Below are 20,608 nucleotides of genomic sequence, written 5' to 3' on the forward strand. Positions count from 1 at the left end.
TTACAGCATAAAAAAATTAAAATCTGAAGTTTTACACAGCTTATGCAATTTCACAAAAAGGAGTTTCGATTTACCTTACGCCAAAAGACATGTATCTACTGCACTAAAGTGTCAGCTGGCACTCTAGCGGCGAGTAGCAGAATCAATAATCTGAAACGTCAACATGACCGTGATGGTGATGGAATTTGATAATCAAGTTGTAATTTCTTATTGATTTTTATTATAAACTAGTAGTCGAATTTATATATCTTTGTGTTCCCAAACACAACACTGAACAGAGTGTTTTATAAATATGTAGAGTGTTTTGGTGTTTCGTTGTTGCCTAGTCGTTAGCAAATAAAATCAGGATGTCGCTGCCTGGGAATGGAATATTCGTGGTCCAGGGTGAGATGGCCATGCTGGTCACTGCCATGCGACGCAGTACACGATGGGGCTCCCACTCCTTCCCTAATGAAGAGTACGACGTCCTCATGAGAACCTTCCAGGATCTAAAGACAATATTGAACCAAGTAGAGGATTTACGACTTCTTGATCCACCGACGTATTTGAGCCCCTTTCTGGAGGTAATACGGAGTAAAGAGACGACGGGGCCAGTCACAAGCCTTGCTCTTTCAGCCATACACAAATTTTTATCATATGGACTTATAGGTAAGATATTTAAAAAAAAGTACTTTTCTACAAATTCAATTATTCGAACTATTCTGAATCTAAGACAGAATTAGTGAGAGAAACGGTAAAACTTAACAATGGAAATTATAATTGTAAAGCAATAAAATTATACTATTTTGAGGGCCACATATATTTGTGGATCAGTCAATACTGTTGTTTTTGTCCCTTCTGCTTGACAATGTAATCTTTCTTATCAAATAAATATACAACATTAAAGGTATTGGCAATTTTCAGCCTTTAATTAGTAATACCTAATAATATTTACAAACAATGGTGTAGTAAGCATTTTCTAGTACATTAAACATTCTTAAACTTGCATTTAATTGGTACTCACATATGTAATAACTATATTCAATAATGCAATTTATATCATTATAATTCCACACTTCTTGATATTATGAAATTCTTATCAGATATTGATAACATATATTATGCATAAGAACATAATGTTATAATTTATACACCAAATAATCCCTAAAATATTTTGATCCACCTTATGTTTAAGTCAGTTCACAAACTCCTTGTCTGCCTAAAAGATGGGATATATAATTCTTTACTCAGCACCTTATATAGTTACCATAAGACATCATCAGCATCATCATCATCATCATCATCAACCTGCACTTATCCCTATGGAGGGTCGGCACAGTATGTACTACTTCTCCATACATCTCTATCTATCATATCTGAATTTACCCCCTTCTTACGCTCTCTTCCTTCTTGCCCTCTTTCACACAATCCATACACCATAAGACATATAACTGTTTTCATTTGACAGGTTGACTTTATATATTTTTCCCATAGACATCCGCAAATGCAGATGCGTCGCCTACCTTTAATTAACGGAGAAGGGGACGCACAGAAAGAGAATATTTCTCCTTCCTATGCGTCCCCTCTTTCGCCGAATCCACTTCCCCTTCCCATCCTTTCTTAATAGGAAAGAGGACTAAAATTAGGCTTCCGGTACCACACTCATCAGACCAAACGTGGAATTGCTTCCACTTGACGCCTTTCTTCTGTGTGGTTGTGGTATTTCACCGGTCGACCCGACCAATTCGTGCACCCAACAAATATTGTTGATGTGGGATCTACCACTTTTAAATGTAACTGTAATTATATAATGATATGATGAATTAAGATAGACTGATTTGAACTTTGCTAAACATATTTAGTACTATGAAAATACAATATACTATGAAAAAAGTATTAGTTGTTTAAAATATTTATAGCAAACTAGCTTTTACCCGCGACTCCGCGCGCAGAATAATAAAAATGCACACAAGATAAAAAAGTTCCTGTCTGTCTCCTAGTTCTAAGCTACCTGCCCACCAATTTTCAGTCTAACCTATTCAGCCGTTCTTGAGTTATAAATAGTGTAACTAACACGACTTTCTTTTATATACATAGATATAAAATTCTCGTGTCACAGTTTTCGTTCCCGTACTCCTCCGAAACGGCTTGACCGATTCTCATGAAATTTTGTGAGCATATTCAGTAGGTCTGAGAATCGGCCAACATCTATTTTTCATGGTTCTTTGGTTTCTTCCAGATCCAACACATCCAAGTGTACCGGCCACAGTGGAGGATATTGCAGATGCAGTCACTCATGCTAGGTTTGTTGGCACTGACCACTCTTCTGACGGTGTTGTGCTTATGAAGATTTTACAAGTAAGTATGCTTTCAGTTTATGTTGCAGTCAGTTTATTGATTTAATGTTTAAAGACAACAGAAAACAAACTTTTTTTGTCCTCTTTTAAAATGTTATCTGTTGATGAACCCTCCCTTTGGGTTTTCAAGGACCCAAGGAGGTGTAAGGATACTAATAGTTGATTAAGTTGTAGTATTGTATAGAATAGATTAAGATTCATTCATAATTGTTGTAGGTTCTCCGCACTCTTATGTTAAGTCCAGAGGGTGCCATGTTGACAGATGAGAGTGTCTGCGAGATAATGCTCAGCTGCTTTAGAATATGTTTTGAAACCAGACTAACAGGTAAAAAACTTAATTAGTAGCCTATATGTGAAATTTCAGCGAGATTCATTTAGCCTTTCTGGAGATTTGTAATAACAAACTTCCATTCATCCATCTATCCAATCTTTCGCATTTTAAATATAAATAAGATTTTTCTATCTTTGAGAAATATCGCTCAACTTTGTTAGGCTTTATTACATGTATTGTTACCATCCAGAGTTACTCCGGCGCAATGCGGAGCAGTGCCTGCGGGATATGACGCAACTGATCTTCATGCGGCTGCCGCAGTTCCCGCCGGAGGACACCGGCGCGAACTTCGCCACGCTCAGCCTCTCGCTCAAGAAACGAGACAAGTCCACCAAGAAGAAATCTATGAGTACTGCACATAGTAAGTAACTAAGGCCAACTACACACTAAGTGGAAAACCAACTATGGTTGGTTGATGTCCTTTAAAAGGGGTGTCTTTCTTTATGTTTGACTAAATTATATCTATTTAGACGTAACGAAATGAAAATTATTTTATTTTTAAAGTTTTTACTTCCACATACTAGATGGCGGTAGCTGTATTTTAAATGGCGCTATGGTTTTGTTTTTCTCGGAATATATGACGCCATATACGGCATGAGTTCTTAAAAAAGGGTGTTTGCCGCTTTGATGGCACGCGACCGGCAACGGTCGGCGGGGTATGGTTATCAAGACATACCCAACACATAATTTTTGTGATCGCGAGGCAGTTGGCTACCTACATGTACCGGCGCTTCGTTTATTAGAAATAAACGTTTTTTTTTCAAACTTTCGGGTATAGTCGTCCCTTATCTCAGTCAGAAATGACAAGGTCAGGTAACTAAATTAGAAGACCTGCAGATCAATGAACCAGTTCAAAGATCAGCTCAATTTGTACCTGCATAGAGTTATGATTTGCGTTTCGAGCTACGAACTGACAGGCAGCTCAAGGCTGGTCGACTCAGCTTTCAATTTAGTTGAGCTCAATGGTTCAAGTCTATGTGACTCTGTGAACCGGTTCTGAGCTGATTTACACATGTCTGGTAAAAACAAATATTATGGATACCCATATTATGATACTGGTTTTTAGTGGTTATATTGATAATTAACTTTTATCTTTTAATTTCCTTATTAATTAAATAAATGCTGGGATGAGTATTTCCTTAAAGCTCTGTTTTAACTATCTACGTAGAATAGATGAAACCTGAGGTGTTTCAAAGCAAAATTAGCGAAATAAAAAAAACACTAACTGACCCGATCTCTAAACAAAAATACATAATCTTCCTAACAATTTGTTATTCTTTTTATTTAGATCATAACGTTTTTCGATAACAAAATTAGTTTAGCGAAATTTTGTTATCAACAAAAATGCGTCATTTAAGTTCAATAACTTGTAACATCAACACATCGACTTTGAAGAGAACCAGAAATTAAAAAATAAAATAACTTTTTATTTTATTTTTTGTTAAGTAGTAATGTTAAAATGTACAAATTAAACTTGTAAAAAAAATGGGTGTTTTAAAACAAACTGTGAGAATTATTATATGTGATACTGTGTCAAAGTTGATTTTACGTAACGAGAGAACAGTGTTGTATTTGTGGAAGTGTTTTGTGAAATTACTTCGAATCAACAGTGAATACTGTTTGGAAACATTTATAATTGAACTTGATAAAGGATATCAAAAATGTTAGTTATTCAAACATTTTTAATAAACCATTTTTTCCAGAAAATGCTATCCGACATCTTATTTTAATCATTTTAGTTGAAAAAAAAAAAATTTAATCCTTTCTCTAACATATGTAATAATTTCTTCCTTATTTTTACTCCAAAAGATTTCTAAACTTTCAGGTACAAACTCGCTGGACAGAAAGTCATCACTGACTGACAGAGCTACCTCTCCCACTGTTGAGAACATAGACAACGATTCAAAAGTCGACGCTACTCATAGACAGAAGTAAATACATTTATACTTAATAATAGTATCTCTATCGCACTTCTCACTAATATTATAAATAGCAATGTTTGGATGGATGGATGTTAGTATGAAGGTATCTCCAAAACGGCTTAACAGATCTTTATGAAATTTGGCACAGATGTAAAACATAGTCTGGAGGAACACAGGCTACTTATAAAGTTTTTTTTTAATTCCGCGCGGATAGAGTTGCGGGCGACAGCTAGTTTGTTTTATAAATGCCATCTCAATATTTATATATAATTTCAGCCAAGATAAGAATCTAATGAACGAAGCGGAAATAACGATAGAGCCTGTGGAGCAGCAGGTGAAGAGTCCGAGCAAGAAGCACGCGAGGCACTCCTCCATGGACCTGGCGCACGGGAACCCCTCCATCTCCCAGCTGCTGGAGAAGTGCGTCAGCAACACTGACACACAGGACTCGCAGCTCGAAGACGACACAAAGTGTGAACTTGCTGAAGAGACCAAAGACGGTATGTTGCCTTTGTTGAAGAAGTATAAATATAGCAGATCACTGCGGGCTGCCGACATATTTGAAAAGAGTTGTACCAGAACAGTCATGTTTTAATTTATTCTTAAAAGCTGGACAGAGAAAATAAAAGAAAAAGAAAGGAAGGATGTGTATAGTAAAGAAAAGTAGATTTTTTGACTCCAGTTCTATATTGAACAGTTTTAATTTATATTTATTTTTGTCAGATCTCCCGCAAGCCGAGGAGGAGGAGGTGAAAGATGAGACACAAAAGGAGGTGGAAGAGAAGCTGGAGGAGTACGTGAACCACCGCGGCATCAGGTTCACACCGCAGGAGGAGACGCCCAACTTGCAGCCGTACGGCCTCGTCTGTGTCAGAGAACTATTTAGGTATTAGGACCAGTATTGTACTCGAAAAAACATCACATCACAGTCTTCTGAATCTTCATCACATGATGAACAGACTAAGATGAAGTCTTTGTATGGTTGTAGGTTCGTGATATCATTGTGCAATCCTCTGGAGGGTCAGAACACCTCCGCCATGGTGCAGCTGGGGCTGGCGCTGGTGGGCACCGCGCTGGAGGTGGCCGCAGACCAGCTGCCGAGATACCCAGCGCTGCTGCATCTCGTGCGCGACCCTCTCTGCAGGAACCTGCTCAGCGTCAGTATACACCACATACACTGTGACATCAAGATGACACCTCACTTTGACAGCATCAATGATATTTCAATACTAGGGATCACCCGCGACTTCTTCAGTGCAGGAAAAACAATAATTCCTCCTTTTTAACAGTGTTAGACGTCAGCAATATCAGTTGCAGGAATTGTCCTCGCTCAGTGAAATACCACGACCTCACAGAAGACAGACGTCAAGTGGAAGTAATTCCAAGTACAGTCTGATGAGTGTGGTGCTGGAGGACTCATTTTAGTCATCTTCCCCTTCACAATCTTTTCTTATAAGGAAAGGATGGGAAGGGAAGGTGGATTTGATGGAGGAGGAGATGCATATGAAGGTTAAATATTTTCTTTTTGTGCGTCTCGTCCTTCATCGATTGAGGGTAGGCAACGCATCTGTAATTGCGAATGTTTATGGGCAGCGGTCCCTTTCGCCATTTTGGCGAATTCATGTGGCTGATTGCTCGTTTGCCACCTTGTAATATAAAAAAAAACAAAATCGGTCCAGCTCTTCCGGAGATTACCCAGAAAAAACGCAATTTTTACACAAATACAGAATGTGTGCAAAATATGTTTTTTTCCATATTACGTATGTACATAAACTCTAATTGTATTAATATGTATAAATATGCCAAAAGATTTTCTTCTCTATTTAGTCTATTTCTCTTCCTTGCAGTTATTAGACACGGAAAGGATAACAATATTTGCACTGGACTTGCAAGTGTCCTTTTTATTATTCGAGTCGTTAAGATATCATCTTAAATTTCAAATGGAGGCCTTCTTCAAGAAGATTATCGAAATAATATCCGCAGATACTTCCAAATCTATCTACGAGTTAAAAGAAATACATCATCTGGCGTTAGAAAGTCTAGCTCAGATGTTCAGGATACCTGGCTTTTGCGCAGAATTATATCTAAATTACGACTGTGATATATACTGCATGAATGTATTTGAAGAAATAACTAAATTGTTATCTAAAAATGTGGTATCGTCCACAGCTTACAATATACATTCTTTATCACTGGAAGCTCTGATGACGATAATAGAGGCTATAGAAATGGGAACTAGTCAAAAAATGGAGAAGAGTGAGATAGAGATTGTTGAGGAGGAGAAAGGAGTTGAAGTGTTTGGTAGAGGCGGGCAGGTGTCATTGGAGTTGGGTGGCATGGACGATGTGTCAGTGGTGAGTGACCATGTGACACATGACATCAGTCAGTACGTAACAAGCGCTCGCATCGCACGACACAAGCCCACTGGTAAACTACCAACTGAAGCTGAACTTGATAATATTAAAAATATGAAAAAGGTAAGCATTATTTATTATTTAACAAGTGTATCTACAGTGGGTACATTCATGAGTGGTGTGTACATTTCTCTCCTACTCCTTTCTCATTGTTCTGTCCTCGTGTGAAATTACAATTCTACTGTTACTGTACAGCTCTATGATATTTATGCAGCACTAAGTTTTTATATAATTACTAGCTTTTACCCGCGACTCCGTCCGCGCGGAATAAAAAATAGAAAACGGGGTAAAAATTATCCTATGTCTGTTTCCTAGTTCTAAGCTACCTGCCCACCAATTTTCAGTCAAATCGATTCAGCCGTTCTTGAGTTATAAATAGTGTAACTAACACGACTTTCTTTTATATATATATATATATATATAGATAGATGTCGCCCGCAACTAATTAAAAAAAACTTTATAAGGAAATAAATATTACATGAAATAAAATCATAGAATTTATATTCTAATAAACAGAACACAGCGCCATCTATTGAGTGTATTTGCAACCTAGATGTCAAACAATATTGAAGAATTTTATCTATGTATTAACGTACACCGCCATCTATGAGAACTTCATAAAACTAAACAATAAATAACACTTGCTTAAGAAACAATTAATTGATACATTTTATTCGTTTACATTCACGACTTAAGCGAATAATTGAGATGATAACTATTATATCCAGTAAGTTAGACCAAAATACGGGTACATGTGAAATTTGATTGAAATCGGTTCAATAGTTTTGGAGTTTATTGGCAACATACGTCGTGACACAAGATTTTTATATATATAAGATGGCAGTTTTAAATATAAATGAAAAACTAGATTTTACTAATAAATTACAGCTAAATTACAATATAATGACTGAATGTGACTTATTATCGACATAGTCCCTTTAGTACTTCTCACTGCAGTGTTTGGTGTAGTGTAGATGATGAGGTGATGTGTGTGGTGTTGTGTTGCAGTGGGTGACGCAGGGCACGGAGCTGTTCAACCAGAAGCCGGAGCGAGGGGTGGAGTTCCTGCAGGAGCACGGCGTGCTGGCCACACCCCTCGACCCTCACCAGGTCGCGCTCTTCCTCAGAGAGAACCCCGACTTGGATAAAAAGATGATCGGTTTGTATACCATTTAGATACTTATTATTACTTTTTGCGATTTCGACATAACTTGAAGTTGTTACAATATGTCGTGTGTACAGGCGAGTACATCTGCAAGCGGTCGTCGCGGGGTGAGGAGGGGTCGGGGGTGGGCGAGGGCGTGTCAGGGGGCGTGTCAGTGCTGTCGGCGTTCGCGGACAGCTTCGACTACCGCGGACAGCGCATCGACATCGCGCTGCGCCAGTACCTGGAGACCTTCCGGCTGCCCGGGGAGGCGCCGCTCATCTTCTTGGTCATGGAGAAGTTCGCGGAGAGGTGGCATGTACGTTATATTATTGTCTAATATCACCAAATAGTACTAAATTTGACAAATTAGTAAGTCTAAAGACTAAAAAGAAAAGTTAAAATAGCTACGACACATTCCTTTAAAAGTAAAAGACGAAAACATAATTTCTGTTACTTAATGACGTTTTCATTATCAGACGACAAACGGGTCGCCGTTCGCGAACACGGACGCGGCGTTCCGTTTGGCGTACGCCATCATCATGCTGAACATGGACCAGCACAACCACAACGCCAAGAAGCTGAATGTGCCAATGACGGCGGAGGACTTCGTGCGCAACCTTCGCGGCTGCAACGGCACCGGAGACTTCGACCAGCCCATGCTAGAAGCCATCTTCAACTCTATCAAGTGAGATTTGCACGCTTATTTCAACTTATCTAAATAATCCCGTTGATCAAAATTACTAAGGCCATTCGTACACAAAGCAATCCAAATCTTCGAAACACGGCGATTTTAGTCGCAAGTTCTATATTTCCACTGTGACTACTATGCTAGTATCTAGTATGTTTGTGGAAAAGGGGTCTAACTGACGTGTGTGGTGTACATATAGGAACGAGGAGATGGTGATGCCGGCGGAGCGCGTGGGTCTAGTGCGCGAGGCGTACCTGTGGCGTGTGCTGCAGCGGCGCGCGCGAGGTCCTGCCGCCGCATACCGCGCACCCCCCCTACCTCACCACCATGCGCGTCTGCTGCCTCTGCTCTGCCCCCCTGCGGTAACTTACACCCACATAATATACAGCTTTTGAGATGCGTGGCAGTGATCCTGGAGAGACGAGCTTTACCTTTTGATGAGCTTTCTAGGTCACACTTTCTCAAATGTTAAAGTGACTCGAAAAAATGGGAAGTGACAAGTTTATCCAATATAATACGTTGCTTTAGATATCGGCATTGTCAGCGGCATACGAGCGCGCGCCGCAGCCGAGTGCGGAGGAGGTGGGCGGGGCCGGTGCGGGCGGTGGGCGGGGCGAGTGCGTGTCGCTGGCGGCGCTGGGCGGGCTGGAGCGCGTGGCGGCGCTGCTGGCGCGTCTGCAGCCCGACACAGTGCCGCTGGACACGCTACTGCTCACACTGTGCAAGTTCAGCGGACTGCTGGCGCCCCCGCACGCTGGTTACATCGCTATTGGTACAGTACTTCATATAGAAAAGTATTTTGAGATATATTAATGGATCTAAACCAGTTAATTACAGGATAAAACATACACTAACTATCGTAGGCTAGTTTTTCTGGTAGTTTATGTTAAATTTTTTGTTGCGCAGGCGTATCTCTAGGTCAGTCTATGAAGGCGCAGCTGGCGCTGAGACGCGCATGCACAGTGGCGGCTAGACATGCTGACTGTGTGCGCGACGCCTGGCGACATCTGCTGGAGATACTGCAAACTCTGTACATTGGACGACTTCTGCCCAAGGTACGATTACAGATATTTAAATGTCTCCCTATATTCAAAGTTTTTCATATTAATTCTCGGTTACTTTGGTCAGTGCTTAGTTGAGGCGGAGGACTACCTGGCTCCGGGCGGTACTGTGTCCCTCATCCGCGATACGGCGCGCGGCTCCGACTCCGGTCTGCTCTCCAGTATCTACTCCTACATCGCACTGGGAGAGACAGGTCAGTTTTATTACTGGATTAATTCATTTCATTGTATTTAACTTCTTATTCAATGTTTACTTGGAATTTACTCGTATATAACTTTTTATGTCTTTCTAATCTTAAAATGATGTTTTAGGAATGCGGGCCCCCACCCCCCATGAGAAGGCCCTCATTGACGTGGCGACAGATTGCGTGGCCAAGTGCAACTTCCCCGGTCTGCTCATCACTGAAACTAAATTCTTGCAGCTGGAAAGCTTACAAGTAAGATTTCAAATGAACCTTTTGAAATTATTTATATGAAACTTACATAGAAAATGTACAGTTTATTTCAATTCGGATTTCATGTCTGAACTATAAACTAAATTAGTCCTAGAGTTGTGTGAATTTGGTCCTTCGAGTTGGGTGAAATAAAAAATATAATGAATAGTAAAATTTTTGTTGTTCATCCAGGAGCTAGTGAGAGCCATGGTGACTGCCGGCACACCGCCGGACCCTGAAAGTTTACAGTTAAATCCTCATTTAGAAGACATCACTATCTTCTTTCTGGAACTACTTGGAAAAACACTTATACAAAATAGGTAAGTCACACTTAAATACTATATGACTCTTTCTATCCATACTATATTATTAACTAGCGACCCGCCCCGGCTTCGCACGGGTGCAATGCAAAATATACCTACTACAGAATAAATGCACAATTTATTTAAGGTACTTAAATGGATTAGGATTAATGCTGTATTGTTTAAAATCACTTCGTAAAAGAATAAAAATGGTTATGCTGGGTTATCCCTAAGAGATAGACATATACCATCGCGGACTTTTTTGTTGAACTTTTTAAGGTGAACAATACTGTAGTACATTATTTTGGTCTATCTCGTAGGGTTCAGCCAGCGTTTGCAATATAAGCGCAAAAAAACGTGCTTATTTACGACATCACATTAAAAAACTTTAAATTTATCAGTGTTTCTCTACTATATTATGCATTTATTATACATACAAACCTTCCTTAAGAATCACTCTATCTATTAAAAAAAACCGCGTCAAAATCCGTTGCGTAGTTTTAAAGATCTAAGCATACATACGGACATACAGCGAAAGCGACTTTGTTTTATACTATGTAATATGTAATATGAAGTATTGATTATTTTATAATGGATAACGAATTGCGTAGTGGTATTTGGTGGTATTGTATGAAGATGTATGTATGACGTGTGCAGAGACCGGCTGGCGAGCGTGTGGGGGGAGGCGAGCGCGCACGTGGAGCGCGTGGTGTGGTGGGCGAGCGCGCGCGGCGCACAGCCGCTCACCCGCGCACTCACTGCGCTACTGCGCACCTCCGCGCGCCTCATGCGCTGCGAGCTGTGCGCGCCCGCAGTGCTGCACCACCTCGCCCTGCTCTTCCACCTCCCATACAAGCTATTCTACCAGCAGGCGGATGTGGTGAGCATCTTGTGGTCAGACCGGGGGTTCGCTCTCGCTGAGCTGGACTGATGTACTGACTGGCCGCATCTCACTGTGTGCAGATATCGTGCGGGCTGTACGAGCTGGTGAAGACGTCGGCGCAGAACGTGCACAGCGGCGAGGAGTGGGGGGTGCTGCTGGCGCTGCTGGCGGCCGCGGGCGCCGGCGCCTGGCCGCAGACCTCCCGCACCCGACCCGACGGGGACAGGTGGCCTCCCGCCGCTGGATGTAGGTACCGCCGCGGTCTTTCCTATCTCATGAGAGCTTCACTGTATGTATATATCAAATGTTTTGTGTTTTCACAGCATCCAGTCGGTCGGAAGCATCCGATGAGGAGACAGAGAAGCGACCGACAAGTGTGTCCTCGGAGAGCGAGCTGTCGCACTCGCCCCACACGCAGGGGTGGATTTTGGTATGTCTCTATAGAAAAGAAGATTATTCAAACTATGTTATGATGGAAATTAACGTAAGATAATTGTGATAAGGTAAAGAAGGAGGCGAGCGCGGAGGGTGCACGGGAGGGCGCGGCCGGGGGTGGTCTGTGGAATGCGGAGGTGGAGGGTGTGGTGCTGCGCGCGCACCGGGCGAGCGCGCTGGCGAGGTGCGCGGAGGCGCTGGCGCTGGTGGTGCGCGATGTGGCGCACGTCACGCCGCACAACTGCCGCGCCGCCGTGCGCGCCGTGCGCCTGCTCGCCCGCGCCACGCTGCACCCGCACGGTACACACGTACACGTACACGCACACGCACGCATACGTACACATTTGAATACATAGTAGTCATATTTTATAGGTAATTAGTTACTATTGTTAAGTTAACAAGTGTAATCAGTGTAATGTTGGTGTACAGGTACGAAGGGTCCCCGTGGAGGTGGAGAGGGCGAGGGCGGAGCTCGTCGCGGGCGAGGGCGGCGCAAGGGCGGAGACTCCAGCGACGAGGAGCTGGACACGCTGGACCAGTACCACATGGTCAGCATACAGGTAATATTATCCAAATATTACTACTGTTTTTATACTAATTATCATCTAAATGAGATAAACTATAATTCTGGTTATTTTATACCTAAAATAAGTTAGCATTATGTTTGTGTCAGCTGTTAGACCTGATGCACACGCTGCACAGTCGTACTGCGCAGATCTTCAAGTGGTGGCGCGAGGAGGCAGACCAGGGACATGGTGAGTACACACTGAACTACCCGACATCGCTTCATCATACTGCAGAGTTACAATCAAAACCCTAAATCATAGACAAACTATACTTTACGATAAAACACTTAAATTACAAAATATTTCTAGTAAAGTATCTCATGTAACTATATAATATAAGCTACTCTTATTTTTAATATTAATTCAGTTTATCTCATAATTTGTACAAAATTATTTAAAAAATTCAAACATCGCAATGAACGCCATACATTGAATTTGACATGTCTTTGTATTTAGACTTGCAATTTTAAGGATACATAATTTAGCAATTCTTTAAAACATATAATAAATTTGTATCATTGTTTCGGCAATGTAAACTCATGTCAATACTTTTGAAACATTGTATTATTGTATGATAAAGGAGGTGAAGACTATGACTTGTGGGAGGTGGCGTGGAAGCCATTGCTGCAAGGTATCGCTGAATTCTGCACTGACAGGCGCCGACAGGTATGTTATTTTACATCTGTTACTTAGTTTTTCGTTTTTTTCATATCAAATTATTGATACATTAACATTTTAAAATATAGTCCTTCGAGCCGGATAAATATTTTTTTGTTTTAAAAACTAATTTTATTCCCACTGAAAAAATACTGATGCATAAAACATGAACAAAGAAAATTTTTCGCTAACCAGATTTTCTACGTCAATGTCGTTTGAATTACTTATATGAGCCTAAATAGAATGTTCTCGATAACTAGGTTTGTGTGACGTCACTGGGGCGAGGAATAATTGTCAATCAATCGCTCCGGTGAATACAATCAGATAATTTTGTTGCCAACCCTCGTCACAGCTGCGACCCTCTGATAACACAGCTCACAGCCCACAGCCCACACACTGATATACTATAGCCAACAATCTTCACACCGCTTAATAACAAGGGAGTGATCAGAAAACATTTTATGTTAGATTTTGATGAAAGTCGTAAGATCGTCGGTAGCTCAGGGGTTAAGCACTTGACTTGTAATCTGCAGGTGCTGAGTTCGAAACTCGCTATGTATTGTGTTTTTCGATTTACATATACACATTAAACCGACATTCTTACGTTGAAGGAAAACATCGTGATGCTGCACATATCTGAGAAAAAATTCAAAGATATGTGTGAAGTCAATCCGCAAAGTTCCAGCGTGATTGACTATGGCCTAGTCACACCTAACCTAGGGTAGGCTTCAAGTCCCTCAGTGGGGACGTTTAGTGAGCTGATGATGATGATAATCGTATCGTCGATGTATAAATATATATACTATGGTTAAAGTGCTTTTGAAATTTTTATTTAAATTAATACATTTTCTGCAAGTTTAATATGCAAAGTTTTAACTCAAAGTAAGTATGCTATTTTTTCTATAATTGCCTTCAAAATTGTTAAAGTTACTTGTCTAATATTTTCTATTTTATATGTATTAACGATATTAAAATAAATAATCATACAATTTCAATTTAAATTTTCGGCTTTACTATAAGAAAGGAGAAATAATAAATTGTCACTTAAATAGATTTTATCCTCGCCTGTGAATGATTTAAGCCACATTTAAAATGTCCTCGTGTAAGATAGTGAAAATTGAACGCGTTCTTGCGTCTAATAGAATTGTAATCGAACGAAGCCTCGAACTGGTATAAAAGCTCGGTGGCAGCCAGATCTCAGTCAGTACAGATCCAGCATCCGACGGTGAAACAACACTTCCCTAAGGATACAGTTATGTATTGCTGGCATTTGTTACTGCTCACCCTACTCTGGTTAACGTCTCCGAGTACATCGGAACGGTTTAATGGAAGACAGTGTTGCGAACACGACTTCTCTAGTACCAGGCTTCTGTCCTATAGTGGACTACGAGATAAACCAGCCGATGACCCAGATTTAATACGAGGTCCTGATATACGAAATTCTAGATGGAAAAACGATAGAGACATATCAGCATATCGTCGTACTTCTGAAGATAAATCTACGGAAAGTAATGACTGGAATTTCATACAAAGACGTACACAACATGTAGCACACAATTTTAACCGATTTGATACTCGCGAAAAAAACTACGTACGCAAAGATGATGCAAGAAATACGCTCCAAAGGAGTTATGATCATCGCCGAGAAACTTTCCGTAGGTACGATTCTAGGAATGGACAAATACGACGTATGGAACGAAATTTCATTGATTTTGATAGAAAAACTGAACGTCAGATAACTAGAGAGAATACAGAAAGACGTCAAGTCAGGTCTCGTTTTGAATCGCGTCAAGATAACAGGAATGAAGTACGTCGTTCAAGAGAATTTGAAGATATTAATGATCAACGGCGCTATGCTACTAAAAGAGGCAACAATTTTAATTCAAACTTACAATCTTTTAGAGAAATTCGTGATGTGCGTAGTTTTCGTGATAATATTCGAGTTGAATTACAATCTGAAGATAGAATGATGAGAGATTCAAGAACGTCTCGCTTAAGCACTAACCACCGTGATAAATTATTTCTTTTGGATCGGCATTCTTCATTAGATACTGTTGAAAAGAGAAGATTTTCTAAGTCACCAATATTGACTAGGGATAGGATTTATGTGGCTAATTATAAAGATGCTTATGAACGTGAAATACGTCTGTCCGATCCTCATTTGTCTTCTCTCCGAACAAACATTCGCACAGCGAGATCACAAATGCAACGAACATTTTCAAACGAACGGGATTCACGGCGCATTACAGACCGCATTTCTGTTCGTGCTTTCATGGAAGGAACACGATCTGAAATCCTTTCACGCTTTACAAGGGAATTGCGTAGAAAAGAACTCGATGAGAATCGTCGCTCTGCTCGATCCATTCCACAAGGTGATAGGCAGATATATGATAACACACGCCGAATTCTAAGCACACCAACTAGACAAATTGAAACAGAAAGCAGAATTTCCAAACAAGAATTTCGTCGTTCTCATGAACGTGATCACACCAGAAATGATCGTACTCGCACAGAGTATCGTATGTCAACAGAACGACAATCCACATTACGTAGTGATGATCAACGATTCTCCCGTACACGACCGGAATCAATCGAAACACGACGTGTTAAATTTGAACGCAACGTTTCCGAGCGTAGAAATATTCCAAGCGAAGCAAATTCCCGACGTGACTTAAGCTCTAGACGCCAACTTTCTAGATTTTTAACTGAACGTCGATTCTCTGCCATTAAACGTGAAAACAAACAATACAGTACCGATCGCCAGGTATTACGATCTTCCGTTGAACGTCTTGATACCAGATTCAGGCACGTTTCTGACGCTGATGATAATGAAGCTAGATTCAATATAAATAGAAGATTCTCACGAGCAGTTAGTGACTTTGGTGCTACGCGAAGAAGTGCAGAACGTCCTATGGATTTACGAAGAGAACGTTACAATATGAGGCAAGAACGAGATCAAGTATCCCGAGATTCGACAGAACGTGACAATCGTCAATACACTACCGATAACCGACTTGTAAGAGATGAAAATAATGCTAGATTCTCTGCAAATGCAATATACAGGGAGAATCGTAAATTTTCTTTATCTATGGATCGAGTTAATATGCGAGATCGCCAGAATCCTCAAGCACGCATTAATGTAAGACGTAGTGTGGAATCGAAAGCACGATTTGTAGCAGAACGACCAGAAACCCGACGCCACCAAGAGGATCGACGTTCTCGTTTAGATGTAATACAATCACGAAGCCTATCAGATCTTGAAGCCAGAGTCTCTCGCCGAATAGACAACTCTGGTCGCTATAAAAACTTACCACAAACTCGCATGACTAGACAAAATCAATATGCCCACAGTATTGAACGGAATATGAAATCCGGTGTATTTAGAGAACGAGAACACGTCCTGCGTAGCCTCTATCGTGACGTCGCATACACTCCTGATCAGATTCGAGGTGTTCGTCATAATTCTGAACGCGTTTCTGCAGCTTATGGCCTGCAGCAAAAAGAAAGGCAGGAGACAGAATTTTCCAGAAATCTGAACACTGAACGCATGAATGTTCGACGCAATATTAATGAACTATCTCAAAGAACCTCAGAACGTATTGCAAATGACAGGGTTATACGCGATATGTCCCGCTTTGACGAACGACATAATGTTAGATCAAGACTTACAAATTACCTTACAGAAAGACATCAGAATAGACGAAATGACGAAAGGAGATTTGAACGAAATGAAAATAGGCTAAGAGAAGATCGAATTCGCAACGATATCCGTCATGAAAGAAGTATGTCTGATGTAACACAACGTTCAAGAATTGTTCGCAAGCTCTCCGAACAAATTAGGAAACGCACAGAAATCCAACATAACATCAGAGGTTTATCCGAACGGGATATTATAGCCAGAAGAATTTCCGACATGAAACGTACTAATCATGCCAGCATTGTTCGTGAGCTCTCTGAACGGGTCAAATCTACAGAAAACCGACATTACTTACGCGAAGACTTGCGAACCATACTAAGACGAGATGAACGCGATTTATCACTATCTACTCGATTCGAATTACGCGATAACGATTTGAAATCGATTAATCATAATGTCAGATCGTATAGAGTAGACACAGACTCCCGATCTAAGCAGGAAGGTCAACTAAATATTTTAACACTGAATAAAAATAACAATCGTTATGCAATGGACAGTGAACAACATGACGAAAATGGATCGTATATTTTGAACTGGCAATACTTATTCTATGTTATACAAGGACTGTATCTGTGCAGTGTACTTCTACAAGTTCACACTAACGATACAAAATCTAAAATACAAGAAAGGTATGTGTTTTGTTCTTATCTATATGTTGGTTTTTAACAATTTGATTTAAAAGCATTTTTTTGAAAAGAACTATTTTTCTTTAGCTATATTTTTTATTTTCAGGAACTTCAGCTGGTGGAAACCAATGTACCATTGGAAACTGGACTAGGAACTGTAGACCCTCGGCCGTTGTATATCCAATAATGATGACTTGTTGTAGCAAAACTCATTTAATCTAATACGTATATGTTGTAGAAAAAATAAATATTTATTCTGTTACTTTGTTTGTTTATTATTACTTATATTATAAATATGAATACATCCATTAAATTAAAATTTGTCTAATTGTTATTAAGTATTGAAATATAGATATCTACAAAATCAAATGTACTATTTATTTTTCTCTATTCCAAAAAAATTCTCCAGAAATATTTTTTTTTAGTTGTCATTTAAAATAGCTAAACTAAAAGCTTTTCCTTACTCGTTTTTCTCAATAACACATTTTTGTTATTTTATCCGTCTCGAAGGACCAAAATTTTAATTTCATTTGGGTGTGTTTTAAAAGAGTAGAATGTTATCGTGTATTGCGGTGTCAGGTGGCGAACAGTGCGATAGCGTACCTGCAGCGCGCGCTGCTGGCGCCGGCGCTGGGCGCGCTGGGGGGCGCGGGCTGGGCGGCGTGCTTCGAGCACGTGCTGCTGCCGCTGCTGGACGCGCCCCCACCTCGCCCCGACGCCGCCGCGCGCGCCGACACCGTCATGTGCAAGGTCACACACAAATTACCTTAATTTAGCATTTATTTCCTCTTTTCTATACCGATCTCAACTTCACAATTAGTCAGTAAAGAATACTTGAAGTTCTTTTGATTGACTTTACAGTCACACATGAGGCAAGCGCCGGTTTTAATATAGAGTGCGTTTGTGGTGTGCAGGTGTTCCTGCAGCACCTGCAGGCGCTGAGCGCGCGCGCCGGCTTCGGCGCGCTGTGGGCTCGCGTGCTGGGCGTGCAGCGCGCGCTGCTGGCCACGCCGCACGAGCCGCTGCAGGAGGCCGCGCTCGAGTCGCTCAAGAACATGCTGCTCGTGATGCACTCCGTCAGGGTATACATGCACATTTGTACCATTTCGAATTCGAAATAAATTACGAATCGACACAACAGTTGTAAACTTATTTCTTTGTTACCCGATTGCAGATATTCAACACAGGCGACAACTACAACGAGCTGTGGTACCTCACCTGGCAGATCATAGGAGAGTTCCTGCCCACACTTAAAGACGAATTATTTCCCGAAGGTAACCTCTTCATTTCAATACGCTCTCGTTAAATTTTACCTCTATTAACTAACTCTTCTTATCGACAATTAAATATGAATTAATGTTGCAGTAAATGACAACACGCGGCCCGCAACCAACCTGCCGAGTCACATGCAGCCCCCCCTACCGGCCACGTTGCCCACGCTCGTACCCGTCCCCGCCCCCAACCCCGCCGACACGCCCACACACACGTCCCGCCCTCTAAACGTTCAGACATCCCACGCCCAATCTCCCAACATCCTGGTCGCGTCGATGGCCCACTCGCCCGTCAACCTCATCCAAACCCCACCCATGGCCACACCGTCACTGGTGGCGCCGACACCGATTAATGTGTCGGCCCCGGCACCGACTGCAGTTAGCGCTGCCCCTCCTGCAGTACCAGCAGTCGGCAGCGCGGCACCTCCGTGTGCGCCCCTCGGCGGCCTGGTGCCGATCCGGAACCCGCTGTATGACCAGACGGGGCTCACATCCTCTGTGCTATTGCAGCCTTTGAACGAGGTGAGTTCATTCAGCAACAATATTAATAATAATTTAACGTGCGCCTTTGTAAGTTATTACTTTATACAAATACTAGCTTTTGCCTGCGACTCCGTCCGCGAAATTAAAAAAAAAACTTAGTAGCCTATGTGTTCCTCTAGACTATTTTATACGTCTATGCCAAATTATGATTTAATTTATTAAACTTGATAAATGGACTAAAGAGAGACCATGTAACTTTAGTTTACTTGATCCAACATTTCTACAATAAATAATTGAAAATTGTAATTCCTTTTTTCAGATGATTTCAACTCCAATCGGCATATCTATACAAACACAACCACCTGTGTTGTACCCGAGGTCCGCTGATCCAGCTCCACCACAGCAGAGCGCAAACCAAAACGAACCTTATACAATCGCCATAGAGTCCACAATTACGGACACTGAAGTTAGTAATCCAATAAGTGACACCCAACAGAGTGAGTTGTACGCAGAGTATTTATCCAATCCCTACAACGAAGCTAATGAGATAACAGTGAAAGATTTTAATCCTGAAGAAAATCGCTACTTGCCCGGCTCGAAGGACCAAGATCTTCTACAACCAAAGCCCTACGAGACTGCGCCTGCGCAACAGAAATCCTTCAGCGCGAACACTACGCCCAGTCACAGCGGTAATCTAGCTCAATTCTTATCCACAGAGAATTTAAGGAAGGAATCCAGTATTTTCAATTTCTCTAATTATTTTGGGTCCGGGAACGATCTGACTAACCCGGGCTCGGACCTATTTGACACATTGACTGCGGCACAGGAGGGATAGCACAGATGACAAATATTGTTCAATTGCGAATTATTTTTAAATTCATGTGCGAAATGTTTAATTCTGATGGCCGTTTATATTGTTTTATTAGTTCTTCCACGTTATATTAATATATTTAATCTTTGGTGAAGTATTTTTTTATTCAAAAGGTGGCAAACGAGCAAACGGCCACCTGAATTCGCCGAAATAGCGAGGCGAAAGTTGCCCAAAGATATCTGCAAATGCAGACGCGCTGCCTACCTTTAATCAACGGAGAAGGGGACGCACAGAAAGAGATTTCCCCTTCCTTTGCGTCCTCTCTTCCGTCAAATCCACTTCCCATAATTTCCTAATAGGAAAAGGGTGGGAAGGAAAAGAGGAGTAAGTATCAAAAAATTTTGTTCCATCTCACAAGATGACACTTAACATTTTTTAATTAATTTATCTAATATAATATTAGACAATTAGTTAGTGAATAAAACAGTTTGTCTTGTTTTGTTACATTTTCAAGTGATACAAAAAACCCTTACAAGTTACTTTG

General features: G+C 41.0%; 1 protein-coding gene and 1 non-coding gene across 2 annotated transcripts; both read left to right on the plus strand.

Moving 5' to 3' along the window:
- Positions 1-163: 163 nt before the first annotated feature.
- On the plus strand, positions 164-20,227 carry LOC106713121 (Golgi-specific brefeldin A-resistance guanine nucleotide exchange factor 1). Its single transcript, XM_045681126.1, has 30 exons — positions 164-648; positions 2,219-2,337; positions 2,553-2,661; positions 2,858-3,028; positions 4,493-4,598; positions 4,866-5,089; positions 5,313-5,475; positions 5,578-5,746; positions 6,437-7,066; positions 8,012-8,162; positions 8,246-8,466; positions 8,627-8,835; positions 9,038-9,200; positions 9,367-9,610; positions 9,745-9,893; positions 9,967-10,093; positions 10,212-10,336; positions 10,526-10,653; positions 11,293-11,515; positions 11,599-11,764; positions 11,842-11,948; positions 12,022-12,253; positions 12,383-12,513; positions 12,627-12,708; positions 13,100-13,185; positions 18,079-18,249; positions 18,414-18,581; positions 18,674-18,773; positions 18,865-19,292; positions 19,573-20,227. Exons 1-30 carry the CDS (start codon positions 348-350, stop codon positions 20,086-20,088), a joined length of 5,919 nt encoding a protein of 1,972 aa, XP_045537082.1. The 5' UTR covers positions 164-347; the 3' UTR covers positions 20,089-20,227.
- LOC123721748 lies at positions 3,273-3,402 on the plus strand. Its single transcript, XR_006756301.1, has one exon. It is a non-coding gene; the product is annotated as a U11 spliceosomal RNA (small nuclear RNA).
- Positions 20,228-20,608: the final 381 nt, after the last annotated feature.

The sequence above is a fragment of the Papilio machaon genome, chromosome 15 (assembly GCF_912999745.1).
Source record: "Papilio machaon chromosome 15, ilPapMach1.1, whole genome shotgun sequence".
In the NCBI taxonomy this organism is placed as follows: domain Eukaryota; kingdom Metazoa; phylum Arthropoda; class Insecta; order Lepidoptera; family Papilionidae; genus Papilio; species Papilio machaon.

Excerpts from the sequence above, each read along its gene's own strand:
- LOC106713121 (XM_045681126.1), top strand. The coding sequence starts at position 348 with ATGTCGCTGCCTGGGAATGGAATATTCGTGGTCCAGGGTGAGATGGCC. Across the intron at positions 8,163-8,245 it reads CTTGGATAAAAAGATGATCG|GCGAGTACATCTGCAAGCGG; the intron begins GTTTGTATACCA and ends TCGTGTGTACAG. Across the intron at positions 12,254-12,382 it reads CGCCACGCTGCACCCGCACG|GTACGAAGGGTCCCCGTGGA; the intron begins GTACACACGTAC and ends GTTGGTGTACAG.